Below are 14,895 nucleotides of genomic sequence, written 5' to 3' on the forward strand. Positions count from 1 at the left end.
GGCTGAGGAAGAGGATAGGATGAGGATGAGGATATGATGAGGATGAAGACGAAGAAAGGATGAGGAAGAGGATGACGAGGAATATTCACTAGGTTGGAAACTTAAATTTTTTGTCTCCAATCATTTACAACTTGTGTTTGTGTCATTGTGTGATAGTTTACTCAGAAACTGAGACAATAATATAATCATGGTTCTCCAACCAATAAGAAAGCTACATAAATCTTCAACGCAGCTCCCATCACTCGGAGTCATCACAATGACTTGACAGAGAGAAAAAAAGAAGAGCTAGAAAGACTATATAGGTGGTCCAGGATTTGAGTGTACTTACTGATTTTCCTCTCATTTTTGACGCAGACAGATTGGAGAGAAGAGAATAAAGAACAGATGATTAGAAAGGAAAACATAAATATACATAATAAAAACCAATAAATATAAATGTTGGGGTAGAGACGAGAATCACCTGTCTTTAAAAGTGTTCTTTTTTATGTCTCGGTCCGATTAGAATATCACTTTTTATTATTTTTGATTTATAAAAAATTTCTTTTTATTCATATGTCAATATTTGATTAACTCATGATAAAGACTAAGACACTATTAAAAACATGTGATATATGTCGGTAGAGAGGGTCAATACCCCTGTCTAGTAATGAAACTAGATACAACTAGAAGTGCAAATCTAAGACATATTTAATGCTACAATAGAGAAAATAGAAGGGAAGGAATGGGTATCTGCAATAGTTTGGTGGCCTATGTGAAATGTTACAGAAGTTGATTTTCTTTCATAAATGTTAATAGGGTATACTTACGTACGCAGGTTTTGTACTTTTGTCTTTCTTATTTTCAATTTTAGTAATGCGCTATACCTTAAATATTGGGGTGGAAAATACCCACTTTACTAAGGGTAGATATTATCAATCATAATGATAAAGTTGTTGGTTGTTTGATGGGATTGTAGTCCCAACTTTTTATTTGCCCAGCTTCATGTCTGCCCCATACAGAGTGCATGAGGTCAGAAAAAGGAAATAGAGTTCTCCATGGCTCCATGCTTTGGAACATTAATATATTTATGATTGATTCTGAGGATTATGAGCATACAATTTGAAGTGCCAATAATAGTATCACTAAAAAACATATAGTCTCTTGCCAATTTTGTTTTGAGATGTTATAACTTTTAAATCCAATTCATCCATATATAAATTATTTAATTTTGTTTACTCAATAACACATTTATAATTTATGTTTGCTAGTTATATCAAAGCTGATAATTAATCCTATTGGAAAAAGTAACCAAGCCTACTTCATTCATTCTTTGAGATGATATATGGAAGTTATTTCTACCACCATTTTAAAATAAAGCAATTTATTACATATCTTGTTCTATTTTTTTTCTTTTCGGTCTTTCTACAAAGTTAACAAATCTCATATTATTTTAAGTTAGGCTAATGTTATTTGGACTATTGGATGTCAAGTTATGAGCTTAATCAATTTTTTCCAGAAGGAAGCTTAGGTTAATTAGTGAGCTAAAAACATTATTTTAAAAATAAAAATTACTTTGTATTGATAAATAATATATCTAATATAGAAGTATTATTAAATTTCATTTTCCAAATCCACCTTATTTGTATGTATTTATTTAAGCAATGGCTATTACAAATTATTAGGTTTTATAGTAAGACAAAAACTAATAAAGAAGAAGAAAATGTATATACCTACTCCTTCATACCTTCCCTTCCAAATTTTGCATAATGATACATAAGGCGTCAACCTACCTATACATGCATCTTCCATATACCATTGTGTAGTCATTATGAAAACCTGACATATGAATAACAACATTGTTGTTCCTATCCGGCGAACCAAAGGTCATGTTTAGACGCCGAGGTGGCCCCACTTGTTGGGACCACCGAAGTTGACCCAGGAGACAACATGCCTTCCGTACTCCACCAACCTACCTGCCAGCGCAACAGACGGGTTGCAGAGCAGGCTAAGAGACAAGAAGGGCACAGTGTACGACCCAACAGGCCGCCTGACACGGGAAAAGCAGCTCCAGACAGCACCTTTGGTCGGCCACGCGTCGCACCACCAGCCAAGAGCCCAAGGTCAACTCTCACTCCTATAAATAGGAGTACCCACCAACAGGAAGTATCTTAACCTCAACTCCTAGACTCTCTAATATTATTCTTCTTGTCACTCACTCTCTACTTCATATACTGACTTGATCGTCGGAGAACCTTTTCAGGTACCTCCACCGACGAGTCCAACTCTTTGCTGCCTTCAGTCACCTTGACGACCGCTTCCTACCTCTTCATCAACATCTGACTCATCATTGTCCGTACTCTTGTGTTCTGATAAAGAACAGATACAAATTTTGGGGCACCATACGTAAGAATCATATCACTTACATATTTATTTATAGGTTAAATTGTTATGTATGCCCTTGAACTACAACAAATAAATTTAACCATAAAAAATGGATTGAAAAAGTGCCACTAACATTTATATGACCACCTTAGTTACCAGTTACCACTTACCAAGATGCTTCACCATTGTAGCAGAATCCCATTTTAAATCAAAATCGATTGAGATTAAACATTGCAAATTCTTGTACTAATAAGTCCCAAAAGAGGGTGATTAATTTATAAAATCAAAATGAGAAAAGTGCTCTAGATTAACTTAACATTTATAAAACTCAAATGCATGTCACCTTTGTTCTCAAGAATGATTAACTTAATACAAGTTCTGTAAATTCAAAGATTAAGTTGTACACTCATAAAAACATTAACTAAGTTGTAAGATTAAGTTGTACAATCATCAAACTCATCTCATATTACACCCATAAACTAACACTGTCATGAGTCATGGCCAGTTCTTCACAAGTTAAGTAGCCATATCCTTATCAACCCTTTCTGACAAGTTTGTTTATAGTATCACCATTGGGATCAAGAAGCTTCTCAAGTGACCTGAGTTTTCGGTTCCGAACTCTGCCATTTTCCTTCAACAACTCATTCAACCTTCTCTTCTCATCAACAACATCAGCATTTGCTGTCCCAAGCTTTTCTTCCCTCACAACCACTATGTACTCCAGATTTTCAATTGCATCATCCACCCTGAAATACAAGAAGATTAAACCACTTGATAAATAACTTTCACATAACCATTTATTAAGTAATCCAATGCAGAACTCATAAAAGCCATAGAGAAGCAACATAATTGTTAGCAATTGTCACCCTCCCCAGTTATAGTATGTAATTATTCTTTTTCTTAAGACTGGGATGATGTTTTTGTTGTATTTTTTGTGGCTCAATGCACGAGGCTCCCACTTAGTTGGGTCTGGGGATGCTAGATGTATGCAGCCTTTCCCTAACAAGTGGAAAAGTTGTTTCCAGGATTTGAACTTGTGACCTCATAGTCACTAAGCAACAACCTTACTGTTGCGCCAAACTCATTCTTTTTTCTTACTTTGAAACATGGAGTGGCAAAAATGCTTCCATGTAACACCAGTACAGAAAGTTTTTAATGTCAATTAGTCTTATCCTTGTCTTACTTTGTCTTTTGTTCATGTCGCCCATTTTCTGCCATACAAATCTAAGATAAGAGTAAGATCGTAAGAGTATGCAATCTCGAACCTAGCAGACTAATTCTTCACCGCAAAATTAATCATCGGCATTGTACTCAACTACTCATTATCAATAATAGTACCACCTGATTATGTGAACTAGTGATAAACAACATCGTAGAAGAGGGTATAACAATGAAATAACATGGAGTGGTGGATACCTGCCAAGTGCATCATATGTTCCAGCAAGATTGCTATACACGGCAAGCGTTTCAGGGTGATATGGTCCATACTCATGTTCCATAATAATCCCTGCTTCTTCAAATAATTCTGCAGCCTCACTTAAAGCATGACACTGCACACAAGCGAGCCCTGTTTGATTAAGGACAACACTGAAGAAGACTGATTTCTTCTCTCCGATAGCCCGAAGCTTTGAGATAGCATTCTTGAAAGCATTGTAAGATTCAGCATATTTCTCCAATGTGTAGTACATGACCCCTATCTGAGCTTCAATTCCTGCTATTTTTCTTTGCTGACCAGGTGCATCATTATATATCTCTAGTGCTTTGTGAAGTAACTTTAGTGCATGTTCAAGCTCATTCATTGATTCATAGATAGCTGAAACATTTGTAAAACCACTAGCAATCTCCTCACAAGGGACTTCAGGCATTGGATTCTCATAGATTCTAAGTGCACTCTCGCAATATGATTTTGATTCCTTTATCTTCCACATCCTGTTATACAAGTTAGCCAGACGTACAAAGACAGATCCCACAGCAGGATGATTATCTCCTTTGTTGGCCTTGAAAACGGTTAGCGCCTTTTGATATGCGAAACTGGCCTCATCATATCGAGCCAAAGATAAGAATATGTCTCCAATGCTGCAATCAACAGTTGCTACTTCCACTTCCTGGCCATTTGCTACCATTGCCATGCTGGCTAAAACAAGATGCTCTAATGCTGCTTCATGATTTCCCTTATTTTCACATATAAGGCCCATCAATCTCCTGTCAACTGCTTCTTCAAGAGATTGTGGTGAACCGTTTGCTCTATGAATATCAAGAGTCATTTGGCAAAACATTTCTGCCTCATCAAATTGCAATGCTTGAATATTAGCTTCCGCCACATAGCGACAAGTTTCACCAACCCTTGGATCTGTTTCTCCTAAAACCTGCTTCTGCAATTCCAAACCTGCAGTGTAGCATGTAATTGACTTCTCAAGCTGGCCAAGCATTGCATAGGCATCTCCTAGTTGCATATGACTGGCAAATTTAGCAAGAGCGCATTGTTGGCCATCATCAACAACAGGAGTCTTGATTGAGTGCTCCAGAATTGAAATTGCCTCATTGTATTGGCCCAAGATGCAATATATTGCTGCTGTAACATGTAAACACATAACCAGCTCCAAACTTGGCTTCCCATTATCACCCTTATCGAACAACTTCATTGCTTGAAGAGCTAATTCAAGAGCTTTCTGTGGACTATCTCCTAATGAAATAAGGTCCCTTGCTTGCTTTAGTAAGACCGGTGCCAGCTCAGGCTTATCTAATGCTGATACAGTCGAATTCTCAATTCGGTTTAGTGACACTGATCTTCCAGCAGAAGAAGACTTTGCTTTATTCGTGCGAGTAACTACTGTATTCTGTTTCTTCAAAGGGCTATCAGTCTTCTTATCAACAGGAGGTTTTGCATGAGGACTTTTTACACCGAGTCTTGACTTTGATGATGTTTCAAGGCCCAATTGTGTGTGTGATGGTTTGTCTAGTTTTCCTGAACTAACAGGACTTGTAGATGCAGATTGAAACTTGTACACCTTATCCAATTTCTTATCAACGGGTGAACCACCCATTCTAGAAGATGCTTTACTACTAGATCCAAAACTGTGTCTGGAGGGTGATTGATCACAACTTTGTATGTCAAGTGACTCAAGGGAAAAATCAGAACCAGTACTTCGGTGTCGTCTTTGTGGACTCAAGGGACTCCTTGGGGATTTGATGGGAGCTGATATTTTCTTCGAAAGGGAAGGGCTCCCGGTCACATTCCTTTCCTTTACCCCGCCGTTATCCTGAACTCCAATTCTTGGCATCTTTGATTCTCTAGGATCCAATATCACAAAATAGATGATTTACAAAGTACATACTAGTCAAGAAATATTAAGTGTTGTGAGATAGATAGAAGTCATGTTCAGCAATAAGAGTGTACTTGAAGCCCTGTAAATCCAATCAACAACACTAAAGATGACACATATGTTCATTTATTACATTGTTCCCTAGTTATCATATCCTCTCTTGTTAACCCTGTACAAACTGCATACGAATTCACCCAACTTCAAAGTGTAAAGAAAGTCTTGGAATTATATAATAAGAAATTGCATATTAGTAACGTGTATGCACTATTTAGAGATGTATTATTCAACTAAGGAAGATATGGAAGATATCATCATGAAACAAATGATTTACAAAATAAATGATAGTGAAGAAAAAGCAAGCACTACAAGATAATTGGAAGCACTGGGAGATCTACATGCACCATAGTGTAGGCATATGCCCCCACTCGACTTCGAAAATTTATAACACATATCAGAATATTTGTCATTTTTTGTTCTATAGATTTATATGATACTTTTGCCCTGGCTATATAAATATTTGTACTCGTATATTACTTTTAACCACTCTATCTAAAATTTCTAGATCAGCCAATGATTGGATGTCATGCAAAGCAATAAGAATCTACATAAGGTGTGTTATGTTGTTCTATAGTTAGATTCTCTCAATAACTATGAATTGCATACCAATGGTTTATGGGTAACATACTAAAGAGAACGACATATCAGGTAACTATGTATAAGGAAGGTATATCATCATAGTAGTTACCAAGGCAAGATGAGGATTCAAAGAACAATCATAAAACAAAAGGCATAAACCATATAATTGCATATTGGAAGAATCAAAATTGTTGATCTTTGTTTTGTTTTATATTCCTTCCTATTGAGGATTACAAGAATTAATCTGATATGGAGTTAGAAATCAGTCATAAAAAAACTCAAATAAATGAATAATTTTTAGACATATACATAACCAATTAAAAACAAACAAACAAAGACAAAACCAAATATTAACACAAAAATCAAACAAAGGAAATATCAGAAAACAATAATAAAGCAAATGTGTATGTACCTTAACAATGAACAGCAAAAGAAGGAATTGATATGAAATTTTGTATATAGGAAGAATTAGAGAAAGAAAAATTCCAGAAGTTTTTGGTAAGAATGTTTCATGTGTACAGAGGATTCGGGAATAACAAGGATTGTTTTGGAACGGAATGTAGAGGGAAAAGGGGAAGAAGGAAAATTAACTTCTTTCTTCCCAAACCAACCGCGCGCAATTTGCAACTGTCGATTATCGTTTTGTTCGTTTTTTCTGTTTCTTAAAACAGCATCAGAATGCCACGTGGTTATGCCACGTTGTTTGATTTACCAACATTAACGTTCCAAAAATATAAATCCATGTAATGATATAGAAATTGATTTGTAGAACAACATCCATAAAACAATGAAATAAATGATTGGATTGGAGAAACAAATGGAATTCTAAATTAAATTTCCAAATATGAATCAGGCTAGTATATCATACTTCATGTGTAATCCGAGTTGTCTCACACTTAGTGTCACTCCATGTGTAGGACATCAGATGTGTACCCGTCTAATACACATTAGGAATCAGAATTCGTTAAGCAGCTTTTGCAATTTTAACTTTTATATGCATGTTTTTGGTGTCCCTTTCAAACTTAATAACAGCAGTTTTGATTCATCTATGTATTCCACAATTGTAACTCTATAAGAATATAGGCATGTAGTAAACTCATCTTTACTCCATAATTCATTTTATGCTAATAATTGATTCCTTTTAATACTCCATCCAAGAAATCTCACATTAGTAGTATAGTTAGATAATAGTAGCAACAAAGGGGTAGGAAGTTACTGCAGGATAGCCTCAATATCATTTAACCATACAATACTTGAAGGGAGTACCTGTGAAGAATGCCACCTAACTGAAGAGTAAAAAACAAAAGGTGAAATTTCTGATACTTTAGCTTAATTAAATTCAGCATCCTCTAGTTTTAAAAATTATACCAACCTTCAGTAAACATTCCGCTTCTCGAAAATTTCTGATACTTAAGCTTAATTAATTTCTGATACTTTAAAAATTATACATTCCTCCCAAACTTTATCTTGAATCATTATATGAGCTGACAATACTATAACCATATTCTTCCTCTTGAAGAGGGTTCTTCCTCTTGAAGAGGGCATAAGAATCATATAACTCACTATTATTTCATGTCTTTGCAGAGGAAATAATGTCAAACAATTTTGTCAGTCAGCAAAAGTTGGTATCTTGGTATACACAAGGTGACAGGGAAGAATATAAAAATGGAGCAAAATAATTTCAATAAATTAAGTACATAAATACAAGGGTATGCTTTCTGGGTATATCTACCACTCTAACAAGTGTAATAAATAATATTCTCTACCAATGGAAGATTCCTTGATGATCTCCATGTCATGGTGAAGAAATTAGAGTGGACTAGGGAACTATGGATCACTCTGGTAATTTCAACCGGTTGAACAGCACAATAAAACTTTGATCAGGCACAATATAAAGGAAACCAATATCTGCACCTTTCATGTGATGTCCAATGCCCTATATTAAGACAACAGGAGAGTTGGAAAATGTCAGCAAAAAATGGCAAAAAACAGATCCAGTAATAGAGAAAGAGATCAATAATCATGGTTGTACATTTAGGGGGGAAAAGAGATGCTGCAACATATATGATCACCAATTTTACCTTGCCATTCAGTACGAGTAATTCACCTTCAACCCATTTCGGATTTTTAAAACCAAAATCTGCTATTCTCCCTTGGCCCTTATAGCGTGCATCCTATTCATAGAGAAGTGTGGAGCATGGTAGTTAGTATGGTGAATTGCATATGAACTATTAGGCCTATTTTCCGAATCATGAATTGTATAGTATCATACTATCATGAATCGTATGATTCGATCAATAATTAAACATATTAAAACAATTCATAATAGTAGCTATAACACTCATAAATAACAAAAAAAATACCATATGCACTAACACAAATTCAAGTTATAAGGGTCACACATATCATAATGCATAAGTCATAATAGCAAAGTAATACAACTACACAAGTTCTCAGTCATAAGACTCTAATCAAAATAGCAATAACACCAAATGATAGGAAAAATAACATCCTAAATTCCAATTTATGGGTAGTGTACTACCATAATATTTTTATTTAAGAGTCAATAATGGGAAAGGTAGAGAGCTTTTCCACCCCACTCTTCACTGGAAACATTATTTTTCAGTGAAAAAACTGGTGCAGCCATTGATATAGGTAAAAAACAGGGTTTTGCACTGTTCGCATTTTTTAGGGTTAAAAACACTTGGGCCAACACAGACTGGGCAAAATGGCCCAGCTGTGGCTGTACCATTAATAAATTAAAAAAACTAATTTTAGGGTTTCAACAAACCGAGTCGTGCACGACCCAGTCTCTGGTTGGCAACTTGCAACAAGGATGAGTCATCTGATTCGCGAGTCCGGCACCGATATGGCCGATACAAAAGATTCACGGTGATACAAGCAGCGATTCATGAGCAGAAACAATGCAGCAATAAATTTGGATTGTTCGCTCTGAAAATTGTTGTAAATTGGGTTACGAATCATACAATACTAACTTCACTGGTGTGGAGTATATAAGATCAATTGGCATATGTCCACGGTAGTCCAAAGAGACCAAAAAATGACAAGGGGAAAGAAATTAAAACAAAGTAAGGCAAGAAAAAAATATCTGGGAAATGAGAGAGGCTCTCGAAAGTCAAAACCATCACCCTTAAGGCTTGGAGTCAGATTTGCAGATAAGCATGCATACACGTATAATATGCATGAAGAGACACAGAAAAACACAGGTCAAATAGTTGTCTCACTTCATCTGCCATTCCATATCCCAAACCTTTGTAATTGGCCTAAAACAGTAAAGTTAATTGACAATTTAAAAGAAAATAGTTTCTTGAACAATCATAAATCTTTGGCACATAGAGTTTCACATGAATGTGACATTTGATTTTGTCACAAAAACAAAGAGAGAGAAGCATCTAATTGTAGGGTACAATTACCACTCCTAGTTCACTGGGATACCTCCCACGGCTTGTGTTGCGATTGCTTCTCCCGATTCTAGCACGGAACGTCACCTGAACACCAAAAGTAACAATTAAGATTTCCTCTTATACATAGATATTATAAAAGCATGTGACGTTACAATAAAGAGCAAGAGATTCATAATGCATAAACCTGGCCAGCCGGAACATTAAAATCCCCAGTTAACTTCACCGCCTCTACATATTCAAAGAACTCCATATCTGAAGGGCTGTTTTCACTGTCCACAGCATTCCAGTGTCCAAATTTCCGCTTCAATTGAACTACTTCAGCACCATAGGGGCCAAATGCACCAACAAAGAGTCCTACATTTCAACAAGCAGATTTTGTTTTCAAGCTGTTCTTTCCTCAAATTCTGAGGAACATAACTCACATAAGGATAAGCAACCTCACCATCAAAAGGATCTAAATCCCCTCTTGAATTGGTAATCCGACTAAAAGATGTACACTCAGATAATCTACTTCTTTTCTGTGCTTGACTGATAGCATGTTTGACCATTTCACGCACACTTTTTGAAACCTAAGTCAAATGAAGCATGGATCAATTCATTGTAAAAAAAAGCATAATTTATCAATACTGCAGCTGGAATGGGCCAGGGGGGTAAACCATTCTCATCTATTTTGAGTAATTTTAAGATGAAAATGGGACCAGATTTCAAGATCATACTACCAGCCCCATCATATAGGAGAAATGAAAATCATTTTGTACACATGCAATTGGCAATGAAAACCAAGATGTTCAAATCAGACAACTCTGAAACATAAGCAGATAACTAAACAGGGAAAAACAAAAAACTAATAAACTGCAACTTATATACATACTATTTTGAAATTCTAACCTTTGAAAGTAACTGAGTAAAAATTCATAAAAACAATGAGCAAATTGAACTAAACTCCCCTAAAGTCAGGAACCTACACAGTGCTCCTCTAGTTTCATATCATTCTGAAAAGAACTACCACGTACGTGACTTTTCATGGGATGTAAAGATCAAATTTAATATCACAAAACGAAATTTCTGAAACAAGAAAGGGTGATTACATAGGTTACGCAAATATGGGGCGGGGGATGTTAGTGTACTTCACTCAAAAATCCAGTCAACATGATTTTATCACCAATACAACATCATACCAAGTATCCTAATTCTTACTAAACTGACTTTGCAGGACTGACATAATAAATACAAAATTAATTTCTAATATTATTTAAATATCTCATCTCACCTTGGCAGAGACTTCGTCAGAACTCCAAAATGTCTTGGCTACATCAGAAGGCATAAGCTCTGAGACTCCTTGTGCTGCTACAGCTGCCACTTTAATATTGGGAATTTTATGTTCTGCACTATCGTGATCTAGATTACTCCTAGGAATATACAAGTCAAAAGAATCTTTTTCCATGTCTTTTATTTCGGCTGGAAGGCGCATAAATTCATCCTTGAGAGGAGTGTTCTCATTATTGTGTACGACTCCACCAACAAAAAGCTTCATATCCAAATCCTTTTCATCTTCTGAGACATCACTATCTGCTTCTAGAGTGACCTCATCAGGTTCAACCAGATTATTAACCTCCTCTTCAAGATTTTCACTGGAGCTTGTTTTATTACTATCTTCATTCATCAATTGCTTAATAGAATCATTATCCTCTGCCCCTTCCTCTTCAACATCAATGTTCATAACTTTCACTTTCAATCCTGGAATTTTTTCTTTCAGAAAATTTATTACACTTTTAACACCTTCTTCAGTTGCTCCCTCGATATTGTTGGTTTTCTCATCATTTTTATCAACCTTCTCTCCATGCTCCTGCGTTTCAGCTGAAGATGCATTCTCTACCTCAGGTTTTGATGGGCTTGTTACAGGTATAGATGGAGGATTACTCATTGACTTTCCTTTTTTGGTTCGTCGCAAGTACACTACCTGTTAAGTGTTGACATATATAATTTCATATGTAGTAAAGAAATGATACACAATCGGGAAGATATCAAACACATGCACTCTCAGTAAAGTCATGCCAACAGGAAGAAAAAAACATAAGCTTCAAACAGTGCCCAAATTTGTCCTAAAAATAATTTTCATAATTCATCTTGGATTCACTTTAGTCACTGAATATTTGCATTAGGGCCACCAAACAATTTTTTTAGATAAATAAGTTAGTCATGAATAACAATACTTTTCTTTCAGATTTGGGAGAAATCCAAAATCAGCTCATGGCCCATAAAAATCCGTCTTAAATAAGACTGCTTTCTCCCTTGTGTATGATAAGTCACAAAAAAACAAGCATAATTTAGTTAGAAAGTTTGAATGTTACCTGCATATGGTATGAACCATCAGCATTTTTCACCACATAAATTTCAAATACTGGAGTACCAGGAGATGCTGTGATTAACTGTCTGTAGCAAAACAGAAATGAGCAAGAGTCCCCAATTACCCGAGGATAAAATAGAAAATAGACAAATCATACCTTGGACTGTAACTCCTGCCAACAAATCTACCCATATGAGGACTTATGCGTATTATTATACCAAAGGGGTCATCTGAATCCTTTGATTTTGAGTAGCCTACCCACCAACCCACCTGCACATAATGGTAAAAATTGGTTCATGGACATCAACAAAGTGTCATTCACAAAAAACATCTGATGCCACAAGTACCATGATCAGTAGTTCAGTACTCAACCACCACTCCACCACTAAACTTACTCTTTCTATAAGCTTCAAAAGATTTATTCTAAAAAGGTGATTTTGGTTTTACAATTTTTATGTAAATCAAAATCTGTTTTTGTTTTTGGGCGTTTGGCAGCAATTATGATGTTTTTTTTACATTATCTTTTTTTTTTAGAAGTTGAGAAGTATACTCTCTTTAAATCTGAAAATTAGCTATTTTAGGCTTCTGTTTTTTAGTTAAATTCCAAGCAGAAAAACGCCAAAGTGATTCTTTTTTACTAAAAAAATGGGGGCAATCTGTATTGAAAATCAGAGGATTTAAGTAGATGGTTGTTGTGGGAATAACAAATTACAAGAGTAATGCTTTTGCACAATGTCATGTAAGTAGAAAGTTAAGAAATGTACCAGTCCACTTCCGGTTTCTCTACATAATCTTGAAGCATCATGGTATCGTTCCTCATCTACAGCACTCTGCATCACAGACACATCTCTTGATGAGACAAATAAAGTAGGAAAGCTGAGAGTGTTTGGTTCACCTTTGAAAATAATTTGATTATCAGAGAATCTTAATGTAAAAAAAACAACCAGCTTCTAAAATTCAATATTCTTCATAGAAAGAACAGTTGTGAGAAGAAAATCAAATTGTGTTTATAAAATAAAAACTGTTTTTTTCCTAGAAAATAATTTATACAAAACATAAAAACACTCTTTAATTAAGAGAGTATAATCGAATGTGACCTTCAACATAGACATGATTTCAGCAACAGTGTCTATGGTTGTTGCTTCTGTAATAGCAGTTTTCAACCTAGCCGCTTCTCGAAAATCTTCCATTTCAACAGCATCTTCAAGTTGAAACTAATATGCATAATCAAAGAATTCAAAACCGTAAGTACAAATATTGAAGCATGTTTTAACTTTTAACATTAATAATAGAATATTCTGTACCCTAACAAGTTTAATTTAACTATATCTTAAAATTTGAATTGAAGATAAATAACTACCTGAAGAAGAGATGCGAGAGCCTCGGTGTTTTCAACTTGAGAGAAGTGACGAGTCCATCGATTCCAATCCCAGTCACCGACGGGAGAAGAGTGAGAACAACGGCAACGGAGGTTGCGGTGGTTCCTTCTGGTTTGAACAAAACCGAATGATAGAAATGATGGTAAATTTGAAAAGGGATAGGGATCGAGAGAAGAGGAGGGTGCTCCAATTTGGGGTGTGGAGATGGCTTGCGCCACCGTCATCATCGGAAGGAAGACGCAGTGAATGAGGAATTAGGATAGAAAATCTGCGGTGCTTCTTCTACTTCTGAAACTGTGTGTTTGGGATAGGTTTATTGTTTTTATTTTTTATTAAAAGAATGTGCTTCAAAAAGTTGGTGGGGCCTACTCATTGGGATTAACTTAGTATTGTACATATAGGTGAACTCAGTTGGTACAAGGTAAAGTTTGTCTCTTTTATCTAATCTTAAATGTTGTTTAGTTCATTTTTTGAACTTAAGCTCAGTCATAGACTTGATATTAATCAGACCCTAAATATTATTTGGGTCAGCTTTTAAACTCAATCTTTATTCAGTGAGATTAATTATAATACATACTCATTTTAGATAAAATATTCTCGATATTATTTACTATTATCATTATGTAATTTGACATATAAAATAATATAGGTATGTTATTAATCATATATGATGAAAAATAAGAGAATTAATAATATTTTCGACAAAAATGTGTCATTACTCTGTACACATTTGAATACAGGCACATACAAACATGATATAGTAAATGACTATGAGACAAATCGGGTTGGATCATACTTGATCATACATGACTTTAAATCCAATGAAACCCGACCCTATTTAGGTCTAATCATAATGAGTCACATCGAATAAGCAGATAGGGTCGGATTTTACACCCTTAATTATACTTTGTTGATAGTGAACCTTTTTTGAAAGACAATGATATCTATGCACAAATTATTTATATTATTTACCATTCATTTCTATTTTTATTTTTTTGTAATAATCACTAACTATATATATATTATTATTAGTGATTTGAAAAAACTTTTGGATACTCATAAAGTCTCACTACCCACACAATTGTGTGTAAATATAAGCACAAATAAACTCTATCGGAATAGCCTTATTGCCATCCCTAACCACAGTCACCAATGTCCTAAATCTATAATCTATTTATAAAAATAAAGTGAACATACTTTGCACCAAAAAGAAAATTGTCGACATAATACTTGTTATGTTGTATCCAAATTTCATTCCTACTTCCATACCAATTTTTAAGGACATGCCAATGTATCAATAAGCACCACTGCACAAAAGCTAAAATTCCTTCTATAGTCAGCATTAGAGCTTTTGGGATGCAGAGTGTTCAATTCCTGATACAGACATGTCCCACTTTCCTAACTGAACACTCTGCATCAGTAAG

The 14,895-nt window shown here is 35.1% G+C and overlaps 2 protein-coding genes across 4 annotated transcripts; both read right to left on the reverse strand.

Moving 5' to 3' along the window:
- On the reverse strand, positions 2,894-6,856 carry LOC109362599 (protein KINESIN LIGHT CHAIN-RELATED 3-like). Of its 2 annotated transcripts, none has more exons than XM_019608508.1 (3): positions 6,733-6,856; positions 3,778-5,652; positions 2,894-3,107 (listed from the first exon to the last, which is right to left on the reverse strand). In XM_019608508.1, the coding sequence occupies exons 2-3, from the start codon at positions 5,640-5,642 to the stop codon at positions 2,897-2,899; spliced, it is 2,076 nt and encodes a 691-aa protein (XP_019464053.1). In that variant the 5' UTR covers positions 5,643-5,652; positions 6,733-6,856; the 3' UTR covers positions 2,894-2,896. The 2 variants fall into 2 exon arrangements, with proteins under 2 accessions (XP_019464053.1, XP_019464061.1); XM_019608516.1 differs by having other exon boundaries at positions 3,778-5,695.
- Positions 7,867-13,773, reverse strand: LOC109362609 (protein EXECUTER 2, chloroplastic-like). 2 transcript variants are annotated; one of them, XM_019608530.1, is made up of 11 exons: positions 13,453-13,772; positions 13,190-13,306; positions 12,857-12,922; positions 12,250-12,362; positions 12,097-12,178; positions 11,016-11,705; positions 10,188-10,314; positions 9,930-10,099; positions 9,755-9,829; positions 8,402-8,494; positions 7,867-8,256 (listed from the first exon to the last, which is right to left on the reverse strand). In XM_019608530.1, the coding sequence occupies exons 1-11, from the start codon at positions 13,696-13,698 to the stop codon at positions 8,155-8,157; spliced, it is 1,881 nt and encodes a 626-aa protein (XP_019464075.1). In that variant the 5' UTR covers positions 13,699-13,772; the 3' UTR covers positions 7,867-8,154. The 2 variants fall into 2 exon arrangements, with proteins under 2 accessions (XP_019464075.1, XP_019464083.1); XM_019608538.1 differs by lacking the exon at positions 7,867-8,256 and having other exon boundaries at positions 8,408-8,531; positions 9,754-9,829; positions 13,453-13,773.

The sequence above is a fragment of the Lupinus angustifolius genome, chromosome LG01, assembly GCF_001865875.1.
Source record: "Lupinus angustifolius cultivar Tanjil chromosome LG01, LupAngTanjil_v1.0, whole genome shotgun sequence".
NCBI lineage: Eukaryota > Viridiplantae > Streptophyta > Magnoliopsida > Fabales > Fabaceae > Lupinus > Lupinus angustifolius.